Raw genomic sequence first — 20,975 nt, 5'->3', positions numbered from 1 at the left:
ACAGGTACCTGCAGCAGGAACGCCACAAGGAAAGATCACCTTAAACATCACTCACAGCCGGGGAAAGTTTTTTTTCCTCATTTTTAAAAGATCAGTGCCCTAATAATATTGGTGCAGGATTTGCAGCAGGATCACTTTTCTTTTACGAAACCAGTGTCACAAGCCATGGCTGTGGACACCCACATTCACAAAGGATGCAGTGGGCATCGCCCAGGATTCAAAGCATCCTTCATTGCTGTGAACCGGAAGGGTCAAACTATTTCTCTAACAGAACCCATCACTTGCCCCCATTGGGGGCAGGACTAGACGGCCCTTTGTCCCAACCAGCTAGGGCAGTTCTTATGCGAATCAGAACAAATGACACAGGCAAATGGCAAGTTGGGGGCTGCTGTTTTCGCCAAATAGGGTAACTGGGTACAGGCAAATGAGCCTTCCAGAACAGATTCAAATTTTTTTTATATATATACCACGAACATACAAGCACATTTCCAAACAAAATTTTAAAATAGATCCCAGGAAAACACACAAAAAAACCCCTTATTTTGTATGGATTTGGCATGCTTATTGCCTGTGTGTGTTATCAGAAAAATCACTTTCTCTGCCTTCCAAATTATTTTATTGAAATGCTGATATTCAAGTTAAGTGCTTGCTTTCCATCTCTTCTTTTTTTTTTTTTTTTTTTTTAAATTAAGCCTTCAGAAGTCCCTGCAAATCTATAGAAAATTACCAAGGAAACTAAGAGCTCTAGGAAAATAGGTATTTTAGGCAAGGGGATTTTTTTTGTCATTCCACAGGAAAGTAACATTTGTCCCAATCTTGGTTCTTCAGGTTTAAAAACTTCACTACAAAAGACAATAAAGATTACAAGGTTTGCACCCGTAGGGTGAGGAATAAATTGTAGACTTTTCTTTCTTTTTTTATTCCGCTGTATTGTTTAAGATTCGCTAGTGCGGTTTTCTTCTGAAAGAACAACCTGAAATGAAAAGAAAAATATCATTTATTTATTTATTTGGGTTCTTTTTTTTTATACCGACGTTCATGGCACAAGTCATATCGCATCGGTTTACATCGAACGAGATAGGTTACATCAAACAGAGATGTGCCCAGAGATTATGCCCAGAAAGCAAAATAAAGACTAAACACTGGCAGCCCTTTTGTGTGCTGCAGTATCTGCCAACCCCAGTGGCCAGCAGATGGGTTGAAAAGCAGATCATGCTGTGGATGAAGGGGACAGTCCAAAGCTTATTGCGTTCCAGACTGTAGACTGCCTTGCAAGTAACAAATCGGATTACATTACACAGATAATCGAAAGCTATTAATATAGCACAGCCGACTCAGAGTCCCCCCACACCTGTTCTTCTTTGCTCTTGGTGATTCAGCATGTTTGGAATGTTTCAGCTCTGCAGGGCTTCTCACCTGCTCAGGTGTGGCCAGCCAAGTTCACAAATGAACTTTGTAAAGGATTAAAGTGCTAAGCACCAGGAATCTCAGAATATTTACTGGAGGTCATGTGGGAAGCTCGCCAAGGACTGACTTACCCTCCGTGAGACGGCACTTGCCTCCGGTTGGCTGACACAGAATCGTGGAGCAGCCCACACACAGCACGACGCTTTGAGCATGGCTAAACACAGTCGTGATTTTGTAGCAGCCTGGAGAAATCAAAACAGTCCAGTTAGCAAATAGGATTTACAGTCTCTTGGGAAGGTCTGATCACATAACCTGCTCCCTGGTAAGGGACTAAGGTGACTAAAAAACAAAATCAGCTGCCAACTCTGGTTGGGAATGTCTTCCATGTCAGCTCCTCCTAGAAATTAAGATGGTTCTGTATGTGTGTGTTAAACCCCTAGTACCACTGCATTCTTGCAGTGGCTGCCACCTATTTTCTTAAACAGGTGCAAATGTTAATACAACCCCAGGCCTCCTGCGCCAACGAGTCTGATGTTAGGATATCCATGGGTGAATATGCAATACTCAGCATGCCATATCGTCTGTCCTTTTCTTAAAATATATTTGCACTCCCTTGATCTATGAACTAGGTTAACAGGTCTGTTCTGGTTTTTCTGAACACCAGACCTGTTGTGTCTCACAAGGAATGGACTTAGAAGGGAACATCGAGATACACACAGAGAACAGGTAAGTTCTATGGCAAAGGGACTTTCCACACAGCCAGCATTAGAGAGGTTATGACTCTTGCAGCTGGGTGATTTACCAGCCCTGAATGCACTATTAACAACATTTCAAGAGAAGTAACAGAAGTCCTTTCGTGTTTTTAGAAGACATTTTTATATATGAAGACTATTTGCTTGTATACACAAAGTGGTTTCTTGAAGAAAGAACAGGTCACATGACCATACAATAAGTTTAACATGGGTTGTTTTCTTGTTTAACTTTGATGATATTCAGAGTCAAGCAATAACTGGATACAGCATTCAGACCTATTGTACTGTTTTATTTTTATATGCATTGGCTATTTGCGTTGAAGATCATCAATTGAGAAAATAAAAGAAATTAATTAAAAAAATATATGTTTATGGTCGTGCTTCAAAACAAGATAATCGGGCCAAAATGAGGTTCAAAGCAACTCCATCTGGCAGAGTTCGAGGCCTGTGCAAGTAATCTTTTTTCACACCTCAGAATTCTACACAGTCCAGGCCAATGCCTCAACAGAGAATACAAAATACTAGGATAAAACCAATGTGCAGCAGTGTTTCTCGTTACCTGGGCACTTGACATCCATAAAGTAGGAATTTGGACTCTGAACCAGGCGTTTCTTCTTGTGCCTCTGCCTTTCCCTGTCCAGGAGAGGGTGCAGGAAATCCTGAGCAAGCTGCAAACCCAAAGAAAAATAATTATTGCATATTAAACTTTGGGATGCGATAACAGCTACATTTCAAGAAATATAAGAAGGTGGAGATGGTTGGGGGGCAATGATTCAACAGTACAAGTCTGATTATTTCAGCTTTAACAACTCAAACTGGCAAAGTTGAAATTATTTTTTTCAAACTTATTCTCTGTCGATCAGGAAAGTAGGATTAAAGTAACTGCCTATTTGTACAGGGAGATAAAGCGATTTGCCCATGATCACAGGGAGAGTCAACCGCAGAGGAAAACCCTTAGATTTATGGCCTAGGATTTCTCCTGAATCCTCAACACTGCAATGCGCGCTGTCCATTAGTCGGCTCTACTAGTTACCCTCAAACAAAAAAATAATTTCTACAAAGCTCTCCGAGATTCCTGGCTTCTTGTGAGCCATAATAATGTCTGTCCCACCCCTAGAATAAAACTGTTGAAGACCCCAGGAAAAGGAAGCACTAGTTGTGTGTGTCTGTCTGTCTGCCAGTCAGTCTATAGGGGGGGGGGGGGGCATAATTCCATACATAAATGATTTTTATCTACTGTGCCCAAACTCCAGCTGTTCCAAACCACAAAATTTCCATAGAGGGACACAGCAAGGTCCAGGAGGATTTTCTCCACTGAAAATAATTGTCTGTTTTTTTAAGCATTTATATAGATTTTTTTTTTTTTTTTTTTGCCGTTTTGGACTGGGAAGCAGGAAAGGGGTAGTGCCAGGAAAAAAGGGGAGGGGGGATTAAGATTGTGCAGGAGTTAGGTAGATTCCTTTGTGTTTCGCAAAAAAACTGTTCCTTTGGGTTCTTGTCTTATCGATCGCTCTTTTGCTTTCAATTAAATGACACATTTCTAATGTACAACAAGCCTGAAATCAGGTAGTACACAGAGCAGGGAGAACAGGGTCCTTTCGTCGACAGAGACGTTTCCGCCCACTGGGCCCCCGTCAGGGGATTCGGGGGCAGAATCTGAGGTGTCCCCCTCAACCTCCGGTACCCGAGGCCGAGCTTCAATCTGTTTTCCCTCCGCGACCAAGTTGGGAAGCTGCATGCAAACTCCAGACCACGCCAAAGTCCTGCCGTGTACAAATGGGGTCATTATTTGTACACCTCCATTGCTCTCGCCTCCAAAATAGGACGCCACACTCCAGAAGCCGGAGCCCGATTACCCTTTCAAATATCTAAATCTCCCCTCCCTTCCTAGTTCGGGCATGTCCGCACATGTCCTACAGAGCCCAATATGGCTTCATTTTCGCTTCCCTTCTTTTCTTACCTCCTGGGCAACCCCCCGAGTCAGAGTCTTTCCTGCGGGGGCAAGCGGACGGAGCTATCAGCACTGTCACTGCAAGGGGAGGAGAGGGGGGCCTCTCCCCAGCTCTTTAACGAAACAAAACGCGTGGAAGCGGGAGAGAGGACAAGATCCTTCCAAGGAATGTTAAATTTTGCATAAAATAAAAAGTCAAGGTCCCACCCCACTTCTTGCGCAATAAGTACCCCCCCCCCCCCCCCTTTTTTTTTGTTTTTACAGTTCTCGGCCTCTGACTCACAGGCATCTTTCTTCGGACTCTTAGGCTTCCAATCTGCTGTTCCGGGCCTCCTCTGTTTACTTCTGCTACTGCACGGGAAGAGCAACGTGGATTTATTATGGTGCTTCCTGGCAGGGACTCCCGGGCCCGGCTGCAGGGGCTGCCCGCCCTGCTGACAGCCATTCCCTCCACCCCCTCTTCTCTTCCCATGGTGCATGATGCAACCCGCTTGCAAACTCCAAATCGGGCACTAAGCAGAGCAAAGGGGGCTTTGCTTAGCTTTAAGGCTGCAAATGCAATCCCGTGAAATAATTTGCAAGCTGCCAATTCGGATTCTTATTCTTGGAATGTTATTATTCCGTACTGCTTTGCACATCTGCTCCAGCTGCTCGTGTCCTTTGCCACAAATAGGTGACCAGTTGGATGCAGAATTTGCAGGTCTTGTAGGAATCTGACAGTTGAAGGGAAGGGGGTGCTATCATGCGTGCCCAGAACTGGACTAAGACCACCAACTCAATTCGCATAGGTCACCTCTTTGTTTTTGTTTTTTTTAAATCTGCTGCTGACTCCAGCTGAAGTTGAACCGGTAACCTAGAGGAGTAAGGCTCTGAGAGATTATGTTAATTCCCTTGAGCGAGCTGAGAAGCTGTCTAGTGTGCGACCTTTTGTAGCTACAGTGATGTACTGTGCTCCTCCTGTAAGGAAGGTGATGAACTGGGTCACAGCGGGGGACACCCTCCAGACAATTAATCCCCTGCTCCTTGTCCCCCTGCCCCCGGCACAGCCAATCCCCCCCACTCCCGCCTTTGTACATAGTAAGTTAAATTCAGAACATGTTTTCGGTTAAGATGTAAAGCAAGTTCTCTGTATATTTTTCTCTGTTAATCTGTTATACTGTATTATGTCACCAAAAGGCTTGCCTTGAGACTTCCTGTTGTAAGTAAACCGGTGTGATATCTCGAATCGAATATAGGTATAGAAAAACAAATAAACAAATAAATAAATAAGTGGAATGGAAATATAATACTGCTTACTCTTTTTATAGTGTTACCAGACATGTGCAGCACTGTGCAATGATAACAATTCTCTGACCCAAAGAGTTTGTAATCTACCTGGCTCCCTGAGGCAATGGGAGATAAATTGACTTGCCCAAGTTCATAAGGTGTGTTATTGGGGAAAGTGGGATTTGAACCATGGTTCCAGCCTACTGCTCTAATTACTATCCCATGCTTTTCAGGGTGTTTTTGTTTACTTTTTTTGTTTTCAGGGGCTTTTAAGATACACTGGTACCCTCCTTAAAGTATAGTACTGATTTTTGGCAAAGTATTTGAAACCCCTGGGCTAATATCCCACAATAGGGCCCTAGGAACCACACCACAAACTCGGTTCAAGTTATCACTACTTCCTACAGATGATACTTCACTGTGTTGTCCAGAATTCCCTGACAGGGAAAAGACAGTTCTTCTAGGGCTAGGCCCTGTGCGTTGCTCAGCTCTCAATCAAGCATTCAAATAGATGGTAAATGACACCAATAATCACGTTGGAAGATGATATGGTATCCATCTTAATCCTTTACTGATAAGTATTGGAAATGAATGGCAAATGTTTTTTACAGCTTCTGGTGTGTACAAGTCCAATTTTTACTCTAGATCTTCAATACATTTGTGACTGTAATCTTCCAATAATTGTATCCACTGTTCAAAGCAAAGGCCAATTGATAATTTAGCTATGTGTCCAATCCAATTGTTGAGGTACTTTTCACACTTCCTCTCAAAATTTGGTGACTAGGATTTACTCCAATTTAGATGTGCTAATGAAAAGTCCTAATGCTCATACCTCATTCTCCTCCTTTAGTTAATTCATATTTCAGTGGTACCTTTAGGTGCCTCTCCTTTCTTGATGATCTCCTTGAGAGGATCATGGAATGTAATTGAGTGGTGCCACTGATCTCCTCACCTTAGGAATGGATGAAAATCCATTCCTCCATGAGGTCACACAGTTCTTTCTCTGTGATAGACATTACTTCCTTACAGGTCGATACAGTAAAGTGTGCTCCGTCGGAGCGCACTGTCAGCCTGCTCTGGACGCGTGTTTTCCCTTACCCCTTATTCAGTAAGGGGAGGAAAACACGCGGCCCACCCGCGGCACCTAATAGGGCCCTCAACATGCAAATGCATGTTGAGGGCCCTATTAGGTATGCGCGCGGGATCCAGTAAGTAAAATGTGCAGCCAAGCTGCACATTTTACTCTAAGAAATTAGCGCCGACCCAAAGGTCGGCGCTAATTTCTTCCGGCGCCAGGAAAGTGCACAGAAAAGCAGTAAAAACTTCTTTTCTGTGCACCCTCCGACTTAATATCATAGCGATATTAAGTCGGAGGTCCCCAAAAGTAAAAAAAAGTAAAAAAAAAAAAATTTGAATTCGGCCCGCGGCTGTCGGGCCGAAAACCGGACGCTCAATTTTGCCGGCGTCCGGTTTCCGAGCCCGTGGCTGTCAGCGGGCTCGAGAACCGACGCCGGCAAAATTGAGCGTCGGCTGTCAAACTCGCTGACAGCCGCCGCGCCTGACAAAAAGGAGGCACTAGGGACACTAGCGCGTGCTAGTGTCCCTAGCGCCTCCTTTTCCCCGTTTTTCCCGCGTCACCTCATTTAAATACTGTATCGCCCGAACCGGCGAAGGGCTGGTGCGCGCGCCGGGAGAGCGGGCGTTCGTCCGCTCTCCCGTGGTCTTACAGTATCGACCTGTTAATATGTTACAAAAGACAGCTCCTGAGTCCTAGGATACTCAGTTAAACAAAACAGCTTCTTAAGGAAAAGGAGAAACCAAAAGAAGAGGCAGGAGCAGTGAAAAAAACCCTCCCTCCTCATAACCCAAAAGTTTCCAAAAACTATGGTGAAAATGGAGAAAAGTCACCCTGCCCTCATCACTCAATCCCAGATACCCCAGAGTCCATCCCCACAAAAAGGAACAAAAGGGGACAACAAAGAGACATGCTGCTCCTAAAAGGGTCAACACAAAAAGCCACACGTGAAGATGGTAACGGATTTACAAAAAATAAGAGCTCACCATCTCACTCTCTCATATGGGGGAGCCCCATCCTTTACTAATGCTAACTCTATTCCATCCCCAATTAGTTGGACCATTCCTCTTGGTAAAGATCCTTTAGTCTTACATATTCAAAGAGACAGAATATGATGGCAGATAAGAACTGTCGGGCTCATCCAGATTACTTCTTTGTACATTGCCAGATTGCCAATTGATCTTAGTTTGTCTCTTTAAGGCTAAAGGTCTTCTGTGTTAATCCCAGGAATATAACATTTCTGGAGAGGGCCTTATCCTATGACAAGTGATCTTCCAGCTTCTCATCTTGCCTAAACTATAAGGTGGTAACACACTCAGGAAAACAGGTCCCCTCCTAACAAAATCATTCACCTCTATAGACCTCAATGGCATCACCCTCTCAGATATTGAGATTGTGACTCAGAAGAAGTCCTGGGACTCTATGTAGCCTTGTAAAAGTGACTTTCCCTTCCCCTCCCCACCATGCATCTGGTTGAAAACAAGGTGTTTACCTTAAATCTGGCTTTCTCAGGCAACACACTAAAACTGGGGATGTGCTGCCATTTTAAAAGGACACAAAAACATCAGTGATATGTTATATCACTTTGTGTTGTTTCCCATCCAAAATGACACCAACCCCCCCCCCCCCCCCCAAATTTTGTAATGTCGTTGTCATTCTAGCAAACATTAAAGCCTTTCTGCTTATGCTACCGACATAAATAAGTAAAGTGTGTGCACTGTAAAACTAGCAGGTTAAAAACAAAATGAGAAAACAAATGCTATAGACAGGAACCAAAATGATATATACAAATAAATCCAAAAAACAAACATAATATTTTTATTCCATGTACACTCCTAATTTACCACAAAACAAAAAATCCCACTTTTTATCAGATTGCTAGGTTTGCTTTCTGGATGGTGGTCCTTTGTAGTTTCTTTTACACCTGTTTGTGAGTACTTTATTACACAAAGACAGACTGAGATATGTTGGTGCCCAAGGCAGGCTAGTAATTTGGTACCCTCTCCCTAGTAATTCTGTGCTCCTCCTGGTGCGGTTTCAGTGGTTGCCCTGTTGGCCACCCCTTAACCCAGCCCTGTTACAATTATTAATTGACTTTAAAAACAATTAAAATTTTTGCATTTAAACTGTATTGTTATACTAGTTTATCTGTAAGGGACAGCGCATTCAGTGGCTAATCATAGAGCAAAAGCTATCAAACATTTATAAATGTCTTATATCAGTCACCCAGGTTAATCCAAAAAGGCAGATCCATTTCTAGTTTTGCTCTTGTCACATGTAGAGAGATGTAGTCCTTAGACCAGGGTTAGGCAACTCTGGTTCTGGAGTGCCACAAAACAGGTCTGGTTTTCAGGGCATCCACAATGAATATGCGTGAGATATATTTGCATTCATTGTCTCCATTGTGTACACATATATCCCATGCATATTGTGGATATCCAGAAACTCAGACCTATTTGTGGCACTCCAAAACCGGAGTTGCCTATTCCTGACTTAGAACTGCAGCTCCGTGCATGCAATGGAGCAAAACCAAGATTGGACAAGTGTCTTTCGATTGACTTGGGGTGAGGTGGCACCTACTACAAGTGACCAAGTTTCTATTTTGAGAGAGTGCCTCCTCAAAGTACATTCCGGCGCCTCTAGTTCCTATTTCAGCCCGGAAAGGAACAAATCCGGGAGGAAGGCGAACTAGTCCCCCCCCCCCCCCCCCCCAAGACAAAAAACAGTAACTGATGCGACCCTGCATCCCGCAGGATACGCAAAAGAGGGCCTCTAGTGCTGAGTTGTTGTTTTTTTTCCATTAGAAAGTAAAGCAGATTGAAGAATCAAGGTATCTAGTGCTGAGTTCACTTACAGCTCGATCCAGTAAAGTCCGTGGGAGAGCGGACTAACGCCTGCTCTCCCGGCGCGCGCACCGGCCCCTCGCCGGTGCGCGCGATCCAGTATTTAAATTAGGCGACGCGGTGCAAACGAGGAAAAAGAGGCGCTAGGGACACTAGCGCGTCCCTAGCGCCTCCTTTTGGCCTGGAGCGGTGGCTGTCAGCGGGTTTGACAGCCGACGCTCAATTTTGCCGGCGTCGGTTCTCGAGCCCGCTGACAGCCACGGGCTCGGAAACCGGACGCCGGCAAAATTGAGCGTCCGGTTTTCGGCCCGACAGCCGCGGGCCGAATTCAAAATTTTTTTATTTTTTTTTTTACTTTTTTTTTACTTTTGGGGACCTCCAACTTAATATCGCTATGATATTAAGTCGGAGGCGCCGGAAGAAATTAGCGCCGACCTTTGGGCGGCGCTAATTTCTTAGAGTAAAATGTGCGGCTTGGCTGCACATTTTACTTACTGGATCGCTCAGGAATACCTAATAGGGCCCTCAACATGCATTTGCATGTTGATGGCCCTATTAGGTGCCGCGGGTGGGCCGCGTGTTTTCCTCCCCTTACTGAATAAGGGGTAAGGGAAAACACGCGTCCAGAGCAGGGTGACAGTGCGCTCCGACGGAGCACACTTTACTGGATCGACCTGATGATTTGGTCTGTAGGACAGCAAATACCAGAATGCATTGTGATTCATATTACAAAAATCCCAGGAGTGGTATAAAAGTGTCCGGCTGGTATTTTATATTGGAAGCCTGAGCAGTGGGATGCCTGTTGAGACTTGAGACTCTCAAAGTTACTAGTAGGCACCGGGACACTCATTGCCATGCCAGGTCTCGTCCAATCAGAGACGCGCTTCCATCTCCAGGAGCTTTTCTCCCCGTTTTCCCGAGTCCTTTCACTCCCATTCCTTCTTGTCCTTTCATTCAAACAACAGTTGCTCGGCAGCCAGCGGCGCCAACCAATTACAGTGTACCGGCCAGTTAAGCGACAGGTTGTTTAACCAATCATATTTAGGATGTTTTGGACGTCATTAGGCAGCTTTCGTGCTCCGCCCCTCAGAGTCAAGTAAACTTTAGCCCATGAAGCGGCGGGGAGAAAGGCGGAACATAGATATGACGAAATGGGAGGAGCCTGTAAGTAAGCCAATCGGAAGCGTTAAAAGAGAGGATTGACGTGCGCGGAGGCCAGTTCACTGCTTCCGTCGTTATTTCCTGTTTCAGGGGTGGGTGGGGACGAAAGGGGAGGGGGGGGGGGGAAAACCTGTGTAATATGGCGAAGACGTACGATTACCTGTTCAAACTGCTGCTCATCGGCGACTCCGGCGTGGGGAAGACCTGCGTGCTTTTCCGCTTCTCAGAGGATGCCTTCAACTCTACCTTCATCTCCACCATAGGTGAGCGGCGATGACCCCCTACCCATCCCGCGAAAGTTATGAGGGAGACCCCCTTCTCACCCTGGGACGTTAGTGAGGAGCAAATGTCAGAATTACTGACAGGAGGTTTCCCGCCCGTTCCCTCTCTCATCCTCGAGTAAGATGATGTTGAGGGGCTGTTGGTTAAAGGAACTCCTCTTATCTTAGCCGAGGGGGGCTTAGGGGGAGAGTCAGGTGTCGTTGCCCCCCCCCCCCATTCAAACTCCGGGGATTAAAATGCCGCAACTTTATTCACAATAAACATGTTTTAATAGTAAAATGTGTGTGAGGTTCGGTGGAAGGAAAGGAAAAATATTTGTTTTGTTTTGTGACTGCTTCAAGGAGTGTGCATTCTCCTGAAGAAGGATTTGGTTGGGGTAGAGTGTTGTTTTAATTTTTGATCTGTTTCTAATTGTATATATTTAGGTGTTTTCTCTAAAATGGGAAGCTTTTTTAAAGTGCTTTTGGAAGCAAAATTAAAAACAAATTCACGTGTCCCTGATTTGGAAGTCTTCTAATGACTTTAGTTTGTTAACTGAGATTAATAAAAAAATAAAAAAAAAAGGGGGGGGGGGGACGGGTTCTAGATATCTTACTTTAATAACTAACTTTTTGTACCTACATTCGCACAACTTGTAAAGGGATGTTATGTCCTGGCTGTGGTGTTGATGGTTGTGCTTGTTCGTCCATCAGGACTTTGGGGCCAATGTAACAGCAGCTTTCAGGAAGTAAAGGTCTGAGGAGGAAGCTCTGCTTCATCACACTCTTCTTGAAGATCTAATTCAGTGGTGTATTTAGGGGCAAGATGCACGAAATATACACTCCATCATCCCCCTTTTTTTAGGCTGCACTTGCCCTAGATAAGCCACAACCCGATCGTATGCTGCTTTAGTACTCAGTTGTACAGTTCTTTTGGCTTAGGACCACTTTACACTGGGATTCCTAACTGTCTTATGGTTTTCAGGCAGTCTTTTTGGGAGACACACTGAGTACAAAATAAGGGGTCAATATTCAAAGCCGGTCATTTAAGAAACTTAACCAGGTATATGCAGTGGCATGGCTAAGCCACTGAATATATGCCTATATATAGAGCTGCCTCAGGGGCAACTAGAAACAAATATATGAACATTAAAATTGAACACAATTAAATAATTAAAAACTGAGCTACATGTATAGGTGTACAAACTCAAGACATACAATAAAACAAAACATGTGTGTTAGATATCAAAATGGTATATAAGGGTGATGTGGAATAAAAAAGTGAACAATATTTATGAAAATATAAATAGTTAATAAAGTAAAAAGTGTTTGCATACACAAAATAGTGCTGGAGAGGCTAACTTTGTGTTAGAATGGACTGTAATGTAAAAATACTTAACTAAATGTCAGGGAATCAGTGATTTGTTAAAAAATGAAAAAAATTAAAGGAGTGAAAAAAGTGACAATGACTGTAAATAATGCTTACTTAAATTTGGCAGGACTTAAGGTATGCCTGCAGGGGCAATGTCGCAGTATCATACAAAGTCTTAAACTTGTACCTAAATAAAAAATGAACTGTATTGAAAACGACAATTAAAAAAAATTAAAAATCATTTTCAATGACATTTAGTTAAGTATTTTTACATTACAGTCCATTCTAACACAAAGTTAGCCTCTCCAGCACTATTTTATTTGTGTATGCAAACATTTTTTACTTTATTAACTATTTATATTTTCATAAATATTGTTCACTCTGTTTTTTATTCCACATCATCCTTATATACCATTTTGATGTCTAACACACATATGTTTTGTTTTATTGTATGTCTTGAGTTTGTACACCTATACATGTAGCTCAGTTTTTAATTATTTGTGTTCAATTTTAATGTTCATATATTTGTTTCTAGTTGCCCCTGAGGCAGCTCTATGTTAGAGTGAAACTCGGCCAGAGTCGGGCATTTTTTAATAAACTGCTTCTTTTCATCATCCGATTCTCATTTTTCTTCACTACTACACAGCCAACAGAATCGGCTTCCGCTTTGCTTTTTGGGTATATGCCTATATATCCACACGTAGCTGTATAAGTTATAACTGGCTGTTTAGGCCTGCTCTCTGGGATATCTGGCTAAGACAGAATATCGATAGATGAGCAGCAGTGCGGGCTTGTCCCGCGCCGCCAGCTATAACCAGGGGAAAGGCGCGCGCAGGTCAGATCCGGCGGGGGGGGGGGGGAGAGAGCGAGAATTGCGAGGATGCTGGAGCCAATGGGAGGTCGCCAGCGATTAAAAATTGCAGTGCTCCCGTTGGCTCTCGGCTGTTTCTGAGGCAGGATCCGTTCCGGTAGTTTTTTTGCTGCAGGGAGGGCGCGTGAGTTGAGCGGGGCGGATTTTCTGGCATCCCTCCCGGGTGTTTTGAAATGTATGTTTAGTGCAATGTTCTCGCAGTGGAGGTGGAAAACCCGAGCCCAAGTTTAATGTGTATATAAATTGTTCAAAATTGTTCGATAATTGCTTGGGGGAGGACACGAGTCTCGTGCAGTCGGGAGGGCTGCTGCACGAGAAGGTCAAAAGAGCTAGGGGCTAAAGCTCATTGACTACTGCTTACCATCGCTGGGGGAGGGGGCGGGCGAATTGGCATACCACTGGGTCGTGGTGGTGAGTAACGTGAATATAAGCGAATAGGGGTGGGGAAGGGGCAGTTGGGCTGACGTTGTCAGCCACATGTTTATTGTGCGGGCTCGGGTTGTTGAAATAAACTGCGGCCTTTTTAATGCCAACATGTGTCTTGTATTACTTGAATGGTGGGGAGGTTTGCCATGCCAAGCGCAGGTCTCGACTCCCTGGTTATTGGCTGTGTAACTTGTACGATTAAGTCACTGTGCCCCGATCCACCTACAAGTTATTCGGCTGAATGTGCTTTGAATACTGAGCACAGTTTCTTAGGTCTTCAAAAGATATGGGGTGTTTTCTTTAGCACAGTGCTCTGTGTGTAAAAGTTATACATTGCTGGCTTCCTCCTCGCTTCCACCACTCCCACTGAATTTGACAATAATGGGACTTTAACTCATGACCCCCCTCCAGGATTCAGAGGGTTTCTATCCCATACCTGATTTCTTGGGGGCCTTTCTTATCACATTAGAATTTCTAACTGCTCGCCTAAGAGGGCTGAAAGACTTTCTTTTTAGAAGAGAAGATGATGGCATTTTTTAAATTCAATTTTCTGTTTTTGTATATTTCCCTCCTCTTCCCCCCCCCCCCCCCCCCCAAACAATGTAAATAGGATGGTGGGTATGTCAGATCCTTTTGCTCTTCACATCAAGTGTATCTGGGTACACACTAACTGTATAGGTACCTTTGTTTTCGGGATAGGTATATGCTCCTGTTTAAGCAGAACAATTCTATTTTTACTCTACTTTCTGAAGAAATAGAAAGCTTATTTCTTTATTAAGCTCTTATATACTGTCATTCAGTCTGGCCATCACAACAGTTTCCATGTATAATACATAAATAAAAATAAAATAGAGTAATTATTTGTAAAATATGACAAAACAAAATAAGGTACAATAGGTGAATAAAACATGATAAAATAAATCATACAAAATTAAAACACTTAATTAAAAATTATAGATGTCTCTCAGTTGTTAAAATTAAGTGCCTAAAGTTATGTACAGTACATAAAATAGAGTAAAATAACTGTTAGTCATTCCTCCAAAATGCTTATGAGATTGCTATGGTCTGTGGTGTCCTGCTAATAACATTTTGGTTTCTTGTCCTAGCCATACTTAATTTGCAGGACATGTTAAGGGGACACATGAAAAATGACAGAGGGGGGGGGGGGGTTGATGCATGTATATGGATAGATCAAAGATGCACATAATCCAAAAAGGCTGTTCTGGTTCTGTCTATAGCTTTTTAAACTATATCATGCATAATGTAAATATCCTGAAAACCCAACTTACTGGGAATCACTGAGCTAGGCTATACTTTAGGCCAGCTGGAGGTGTGATTTTGAACTTCACTGATTTCAGATATGGATTGTGACCTGCAAGGTGGAGAGTAATATAAATAGAGTTATCAAATGGCTTTTAACCATTGGAGATAGCCTGGGTACCATCCTGCTTTTTAACCTGTCATCCATTGCATCTATAAGTTTATAATTTTTAAATGCATTTGCATAATGTAATGGCAGATTTTATATTTTTAAAGATTTTGTTAATATTTATTTTATATGTATGTTTGCTATGTTGTAATCTGGATTGAATGTACTGCCTACCATGTTCTCTGCTACTGCCTCTGCTGACACCCGAGGCCCCAAGGATTACAGTAAGAACTGCTCTGCGATGGCCCCGTTTCCCCGCCAAGCTTGTTCCCCCTTGGTCCAGCGACTCGCCCCTTCAGTGACATCGAGGTGTCCAAGGAGCCATAAAGCGCCTGCGCCAGGCCAGCATCACACGACAAAGGGGCCTGCCCCTTTGTGCGCCCCTTCGTGCTGCACCGACCATCAAGTTACTAGCTCACCCTAATAGTTAAAAAATCAATAACATTTTATCATCACATACTACTATAAGTAACCACACATGACAATGTTGCCAAGATCTTTCGAAGGCGGTCAACCTATTACAATTTGCATGAACAGAGGAAAATATCGCGATGACTTGCAAGAAATCTACAAGAACATGCCTAAACCGTACCTTTAATGAATATTTATTGCAAAAATAACTATCTTACTATTATTTACTTTTTTCCTTATTAATATTCAGGCATTAACAAAAAAAAGCAGCACTTATTACTGATATTTTAGAGGAGCATGATCCAGATTTCATTGCAATTACAGAGACTTGGTTGAAATTGACAGATACAACAGTAATGAAGCAAATAGCAGTTATGATATTCTTTCCATACCATGGGCACAACGGAAGGGGGGAGGTCTAATGTTAATTATAAAGAAAAAGTTTAAAATTTCAATCACAACTGCCACCATACGAAGTCACCCTTTTTGAATCTGAATCATTACAAGTGTATCTGTTATATTGCCTGCCAGGGCTACTGGATCACAATATCTTGCCTGTAATAGAATTTTTCACCCAAAAAACAAAGCAGAAGCCGATCCAATATTGCTGAGTAGCGAAGAAACAAAGAAGATCGGTGTATCAAGGGACTCTTATTAGAACCTGCCCCTTGATACACCGATCTTCTTGGTTTCTTCACTACATAGAATTTTTCACAACAGTAGATAGACAAACTGTCAATAAGTTTGGGAGATTTTAACTTACATATAGATACAGTGCCATTATCCGATACATGCGCTATATTATTAGAGACCCTATCAGCACTTGGCTTCCATCTTACAACTAACTTCCCCACTCATAAAGCTGGCCATACGCTATATCTTATATTCATCAATTCACATGTATGCAGCTCAGCAATAAGTAAACCCACTCAGGTCCCATGGTCAGACCACTCGTTGATCTTTACAGAAATACAGCTAAAACAGACCTGGAGAGCTCCTGAGAATAAAACTACATCAATAACCTTTTGACCTAAAACTAATCTCGAAGACCTTCAAAACGAATTCATACAATTAACACAAATTAAATTTGAGAATAGCTCAAGTGCCACAAACTCTTGGCTTCAAGAAACTAGCAGACAAATTGTGCCCATTAAAAATAATTCAGATAAAGCCAAAAGAAACTTTTAATCCTTGGATTACAACTAACATTAGAAAAGAAAAAATCTCATTGAGAAAGCATGGAGAAAAAACAAGAATCATAGGGGCGGATTTTAAGAGCCCTGCTCGCGTAAATCCGGGCGGATTTACGCGAGCAGGGCCTTGCACGCCGGTGCGCCTATGTTCCATAGGCCTACCGGCACGCGCAGAGCCCCGGGACTCGCGTAAGTCCCGGGGCTTTTCGAGGGGGGCGTGTCGGGGGCGGGGCCGATCGGCGCTGCATTTTGGGGGCGGGCCAGGGGGCGTGGTTTCGGCCCGGGGCGGTCCGGGAGCGTGGCCGCGCCCTCCGGAACCGCCCCCAGGTCGCGTCTCGGCGCGCTAGCGGCCCGCTGGCGCGCGGGGATTTACTTCTCCCTCCGGGAGGCGTAAATCCCCCGACAAAGGTAAGGGGGGGGGGGGTTTAGATAGGGCTGGGAGGGGTGGGTTAGATAGAGGAAGAGAGGGGAAGGTGAGGGGAGGGCGAAAGCGAGTTTTACTCCGAGGCCGCTCCGATTTCGGAGCGGCCTTGGAGGGAACGGCAGCAGGCTGCTCGGCGCGCACCGGCTACACGAAATTGGCAGCCCTGCGCGCGCGCCGATCCAGGATTTTAGCAGATACGTGCGGCTACGCGCGTATCTACTAAAATCCAGCGTACTTTTGTTTGCGCCTGATGCGCCAACAAAAGCACGCGAAGGCGCGCTTTTTAAAAATCTACCCCATAATACTTTAGGCAAATATAGAGCGGTCTTGAGCCATTACAAAAAAAGCATAGATGAAGACAAGAAACAATATTTCAAAAATAAAATCCACAAACATTGTAATAACCCACGAACACTCTTCTCAATAGTAAAAAACTTAACAAAACAATCTACAAACACAATAGATATAATAGATGAAAACAAATGTAATGAAATAGCACATTTCTTCAAAAATAAAATAGTGAATTTAATCTCAAAAACTGCCAAAATACTCAGTCAAACAACTAAGATGATTGCAAAAGAAGGAATTTCATGGGACACTTTTGAACTTACATCTGAGCGAGAAATAGAATTTTCACTAACCAATTTAAACCCTGCTGGCCACCCCCTAGACAAGATATCTATTAGCTCACTCAACAGTCTCCTGTATTATTCCTACTTTAGTTAACATAGTCAATCTATCATTAACGGAAGGACATCTACCCAATGAACTAAAATGTGCCACCATAAAACCCACTTTTAAAAAACCTAATTTGGATCACAACGTATTAAAAAAAAACCAACTATAGACCCATTTCTAATCTCCCACTACTTGCAAAGTTAATTGTTTTTGCACAACTTTTTCAATTATCTGACTATCTGGAATCTAATGGCATCCTTTTTCCGAACCAATTTGGCTTTCGGAAACATTTTAATACCGAAACATTGCTTATCTCGCTCGTAGATAGGGCCCTCAGAGGCTTTGATAGCGGCCAGAAGTTCTTTTTAGTATTTTTGGATCTATCTGCAGCCTTAGACACAGTTGATCATAATATCCTGTGTTCAAGATTAACTGAAATTGGGATAAAGAGAACAGTCTTAAACTGGCTTCAATCATTTCTGCAGCAACTCTTCTTCCAAGTAAAAATTAAAAAATACTACCTCCAACAAGATCCCACTTGAAACAGGGGTTCCCCAAGGATCTGCCCTTTCAGCTACGCTGTTTTAACTTTGTAAACCGTTATGATGGCTCTACCGAATGACTGTATATAAAACTCAGCAAATAAATAAATATCTACTACCTGTATGTCATCTGCTGGCAGGTTTGGGGTTAAACTACTACATTTACGCAGATGATATACAGTTTCTTGTACCTATTGATGACACGATAGAAAAAGCACTCAATTACCATTTATCTTAATGTACTAAAACAATTATCTCATTTGAAGCTAGTCTTAAACATGGAGAAAACGGAAATAATGTTAGAAAATCAAAATATGATACAATCCACCCACTAATGCTTGAAAATAACTTTAAAATTTTACCCTCTACATCCCTGCGGGACCTGGGTATCACAATAGATACAGAGCTCAATTTTAAAAAACATATTGCAGCGAAAGTGAAAGGCGGATATTACAAGCTTCTTACATTACATAAATTGAAACCATTGCTGGAAAGAAATGATTTTAGGACTGTTTTACAAGCACTTATTTTATCCAATGTGGACTACTGCAATACCTTACTTTTAGGTCTTCCATCATCTACAATTCGACCATTACAGGTGATGCAGAACGCTGCTACAAGAATCTTGACGGGCAGTAGAAAGCATGACCGTTTAACACCAACACTAATCTCATTACATTGGTTACCAATCACGTATCGTTCCCAATACAAAACAGCATGCATAATACATAAAATACGCTGATCAAACGGGATGGCTGAACAATACAATTCGGTTACATGTACCTCAAACTTGAGATCAGCGAACAAGGGCCTGCTGACAATCCCCAATGTAAAATTTGCACACTTGACAGAAGTTAGAACAAGCGGTATCAGTCGCAGGCCCAAAATTGTGGAACTCCTTGCCAGTAGAAATGAGACTCCAGAACGATATTAAAAAATTCAAAGCAGAGTTAAAAACCTGGCTTTTTAAATGTGCGTACTTGGATAGCAGCTAGAATTTTAACGCTTCATTTTTAGCTAGAATGCAAAGGTGTATTTTACGATATTGTTAGTATATTTTAATATAGATTTATCTTAGTATAATTAGGAATGGACCCAGAAAACAAGTCTGAAGCCGATCCAGTTGGCTGTGTAGCAGTAAAGATAACGAGAATCGGATAATGAAAAAAGCCCTTTATTGACTTTGCCTGACTCTGGCCGAGTTTAGCTCTTTAGTCGAGAGCTGCGTCAGGGGCAATCAATGTTAGCAGGACTTATTGTGCGCAGCTAGAATTTTAACGCTTCATTTTTAGCTAGAATGCAAAGGTGTATTTTACGATATTGTTAGTATATTTTAATATAGATTTATCTTAGTATAATTAGGAATGGACCCAGAAAACAAGTCTGAAGCCGATCCAGTTGGCTGTGTAGCAGTAAAGATAACGAGAATCGGATAATGAAAAAAGCCCTTTATTGACTTTGCCTGACTCTGGCCGAGTTTAGCTCTTTAGTCGAGAGCTGCGTCAGGGGCAATCAATGTTAGCAGGACTTATTGTGCGCATGCAGGGCCTAAGCCACAGGTGTTATGCATCCACTAGAACCTGTTTAATCATAAATCTCTACTTTGAACCATGTGGTAATGCCATGGAGCACCAATGATCACTTCAATCGATCTATTGCGGCTGAATCCTTGTTGACACACTCCGCAGTCACATATTTCCTATCTGAGTTTTGACGATAAACTGAATGAAGTGATCATTGGTGCTACATGGCATTACCACATGGTTCAAAGTAGAGATTTATGATTAAACAGGTTCTAGTGGATGCATAACACCTGTGGCTTAGGCCCTGCAGGTGCACAATAAGTCCTGCTAACATTGATTGCCCCTGACGCAGCTCTCGACTAAAGAGCGAAACTCTGCCAGAGTCGGGCAAATTCAATAAAGGGCTTTTTCCATTATCCGATTCTTGTTATCTTTACTACTCTTACGGGCGGATTTTAAATGCCCTGCTCGCATAAATCCGCCCGGATTTACGCGAGCAGGGCCCTCGCGCGCCGGCGCACCTATTTTGCATAGGCCGCCAGCGCGCACAGAGCCCCGGGACGCGCGTAAGTCCCGGGTTTTTTTTAAGGGGGCGGGATGCAGCGTTTCGGGGGCGAGACCGGGGGCATGGTGCCAGCCCGGGGGCGTGGTCGAGGCCTCCGGACCAGCCCCCGGGTCGGATGACGGCGTGCCAGCAGTCCGCTGGTGTACGTAGATTTACGTCTGCTTCTAGCAGGCGTAAATCGAGGGACAAAGGTAAGGGGGGGTTTAGATAGGGCCGGGGGGGGGTGGGTTAGGTAGGGGAGGGGAAGGTGAGGGGAGGGCGAAAGAAAGTTCCCTCCGAGGCCGCTCCGAGGGAATGGAGGCAGGCTGCGCGGTTCGGCGCGCACAGGCTGCCCAAAATCGGCAGCCTTGCGCGCGCCGATCCAGGATTTTATAAGATACGCGCGGCTATGCGCGTATCTTATAAAATCCAGCGTACTTTTGTTTGCGCCTGCGTTCTTTTTTAAAATCTACCCCTTTGTATAATTATGCATTTTATTGAATTTAAGTCTCTCTTTATATTGTTGAAACTGATTGTGATTTTACTATCTTAGCATTATTTGTTTAGCTACATTTTCTGATTGTGATTTTATTTAAGTTTATTTATTGTTAACTGATATGATGGAATCCCGATATGTTTGTATATAAAAAAATAATAAACTATAAATAAAGCATATGGAAATCTAAAGAATAATTAGTTGACCCAGGAAGCTCAGCGCCTTTCTCCAACATATGCATATTTATTATAAGAGAGATGCATTATTGAAATGTTTTTGTATTTTAAATATACACTTTTGTGTTAATCATCTTTAAATACTGTGATGAGCTTATATGCTGTCAAGATACCT

General features: G+C 43.0%; 2 protein-coding genes across 5 annotated transcripts in view; one reads left to right on the top strand and one right to left on the bottom strand.

The window, feature by feature from the left end:
* Nucleotides 1–627: 627 nt before the first annotated feature.
* On the bottom strand, nt 628–4,597 carry LOC115098141 (40S ribosomal protein S27-like). Of its 4 annotated transcripts, none has more exons than XM_029614501.1 (4): nt 4,394–4,597; nt 2,719–2,827; nt 1,539–1,649; nt 628–973 (listed from the first exon to the last, which is right to left on the bottom strand). In XM_029614501.1, the coding sequence occupies exons 1-4, from the start codon at nt 4,580–4,582 to the stop codon at nt 945–947; spliced, it is 438 nt and encodes a 145-aa protein (XP_029470361.1). In that variant the 5' UTR covers nt 4,583–4,597; the 3' UTR covers nt 628–944. The 4 variants fall into 4 exon arrangements, with proteins under 4 accessions (XP_029470361.1, XP_029470364.1, XP_029470360.1 ...); XM_029614504.1 differs by lacking the exon at nt 4,394–4,597 and adding an exon at nt 4,120–4,277; XM_029614500.1 differs by lacking the exon at nt 4,394–4,597 and adding an exon at nt 3,733–3,988.
* Nucleotides 4,598–10,564: 5,967 nt separating this feature from the next.
* The window catches only part of RAB8A (RAB8A, member RAS oncogene family), a 73,432-nt gene continuing 63,021 nt past the window's right edge, over nt 10,565–20,975 (top strand). Inside the window, exon 1 of the mRNA XM_029614499.1 lies at nt 10,565–10,718. Coding sequence (XP_029470359.1) covers nt 10,595–10,718 — 124 coding nt within the window. The 5' untranslated portion in view covers nt 10,565–10,594. The remainder of the gene's footprint in view (nt 10,719–20,975) is intronic.

This window comes from Rhinatrema bivittatum, chromosome 8, assembly GCF_901001135.1.
Source record: "Rhinatrema bivittatum chromosome 8, aRhiBiv1.1, whole genome shotgun sequence".
In the NCBI taxonomy this organism is placed as follows: Eukaryota; Metazoa; Chordata; class Amphibia; order Gymnophiona; family Rhinatrematidae; genus Rhinatrema; species Rhinatrema bivittatum.
Note: the sequence above shows the minus strand (reverse complement) of the source record. Positions and strands in the feature narration are given on the sequence as shown.

Excerpts from the sequence above, each read along its gene's own strand:
- LOC115098141 (XM_029614500.1), bottom strand. The coding sequence starts at position 3,945 with ATGACCCCATTTGTACACGGCAGGACTTTGGCGTGGTCTGGAGTTTGC. Across the intron at positions 2,828-3,732 it reads CCCTGTTCTCCCTGCTCTGT|CTTGCTCAGGATTTCCTGCA; the intron begins GTACTACCTGAT and ends TTGGGTTTGCAG. Across the intron at positions 1,650-2,718 it reads TATGGATGTCAAGTGCCCAG|GCTGCTACAAAATCACGACT; the intron begins GTAACGAGAAAC and ends TGATTTCTCCAG.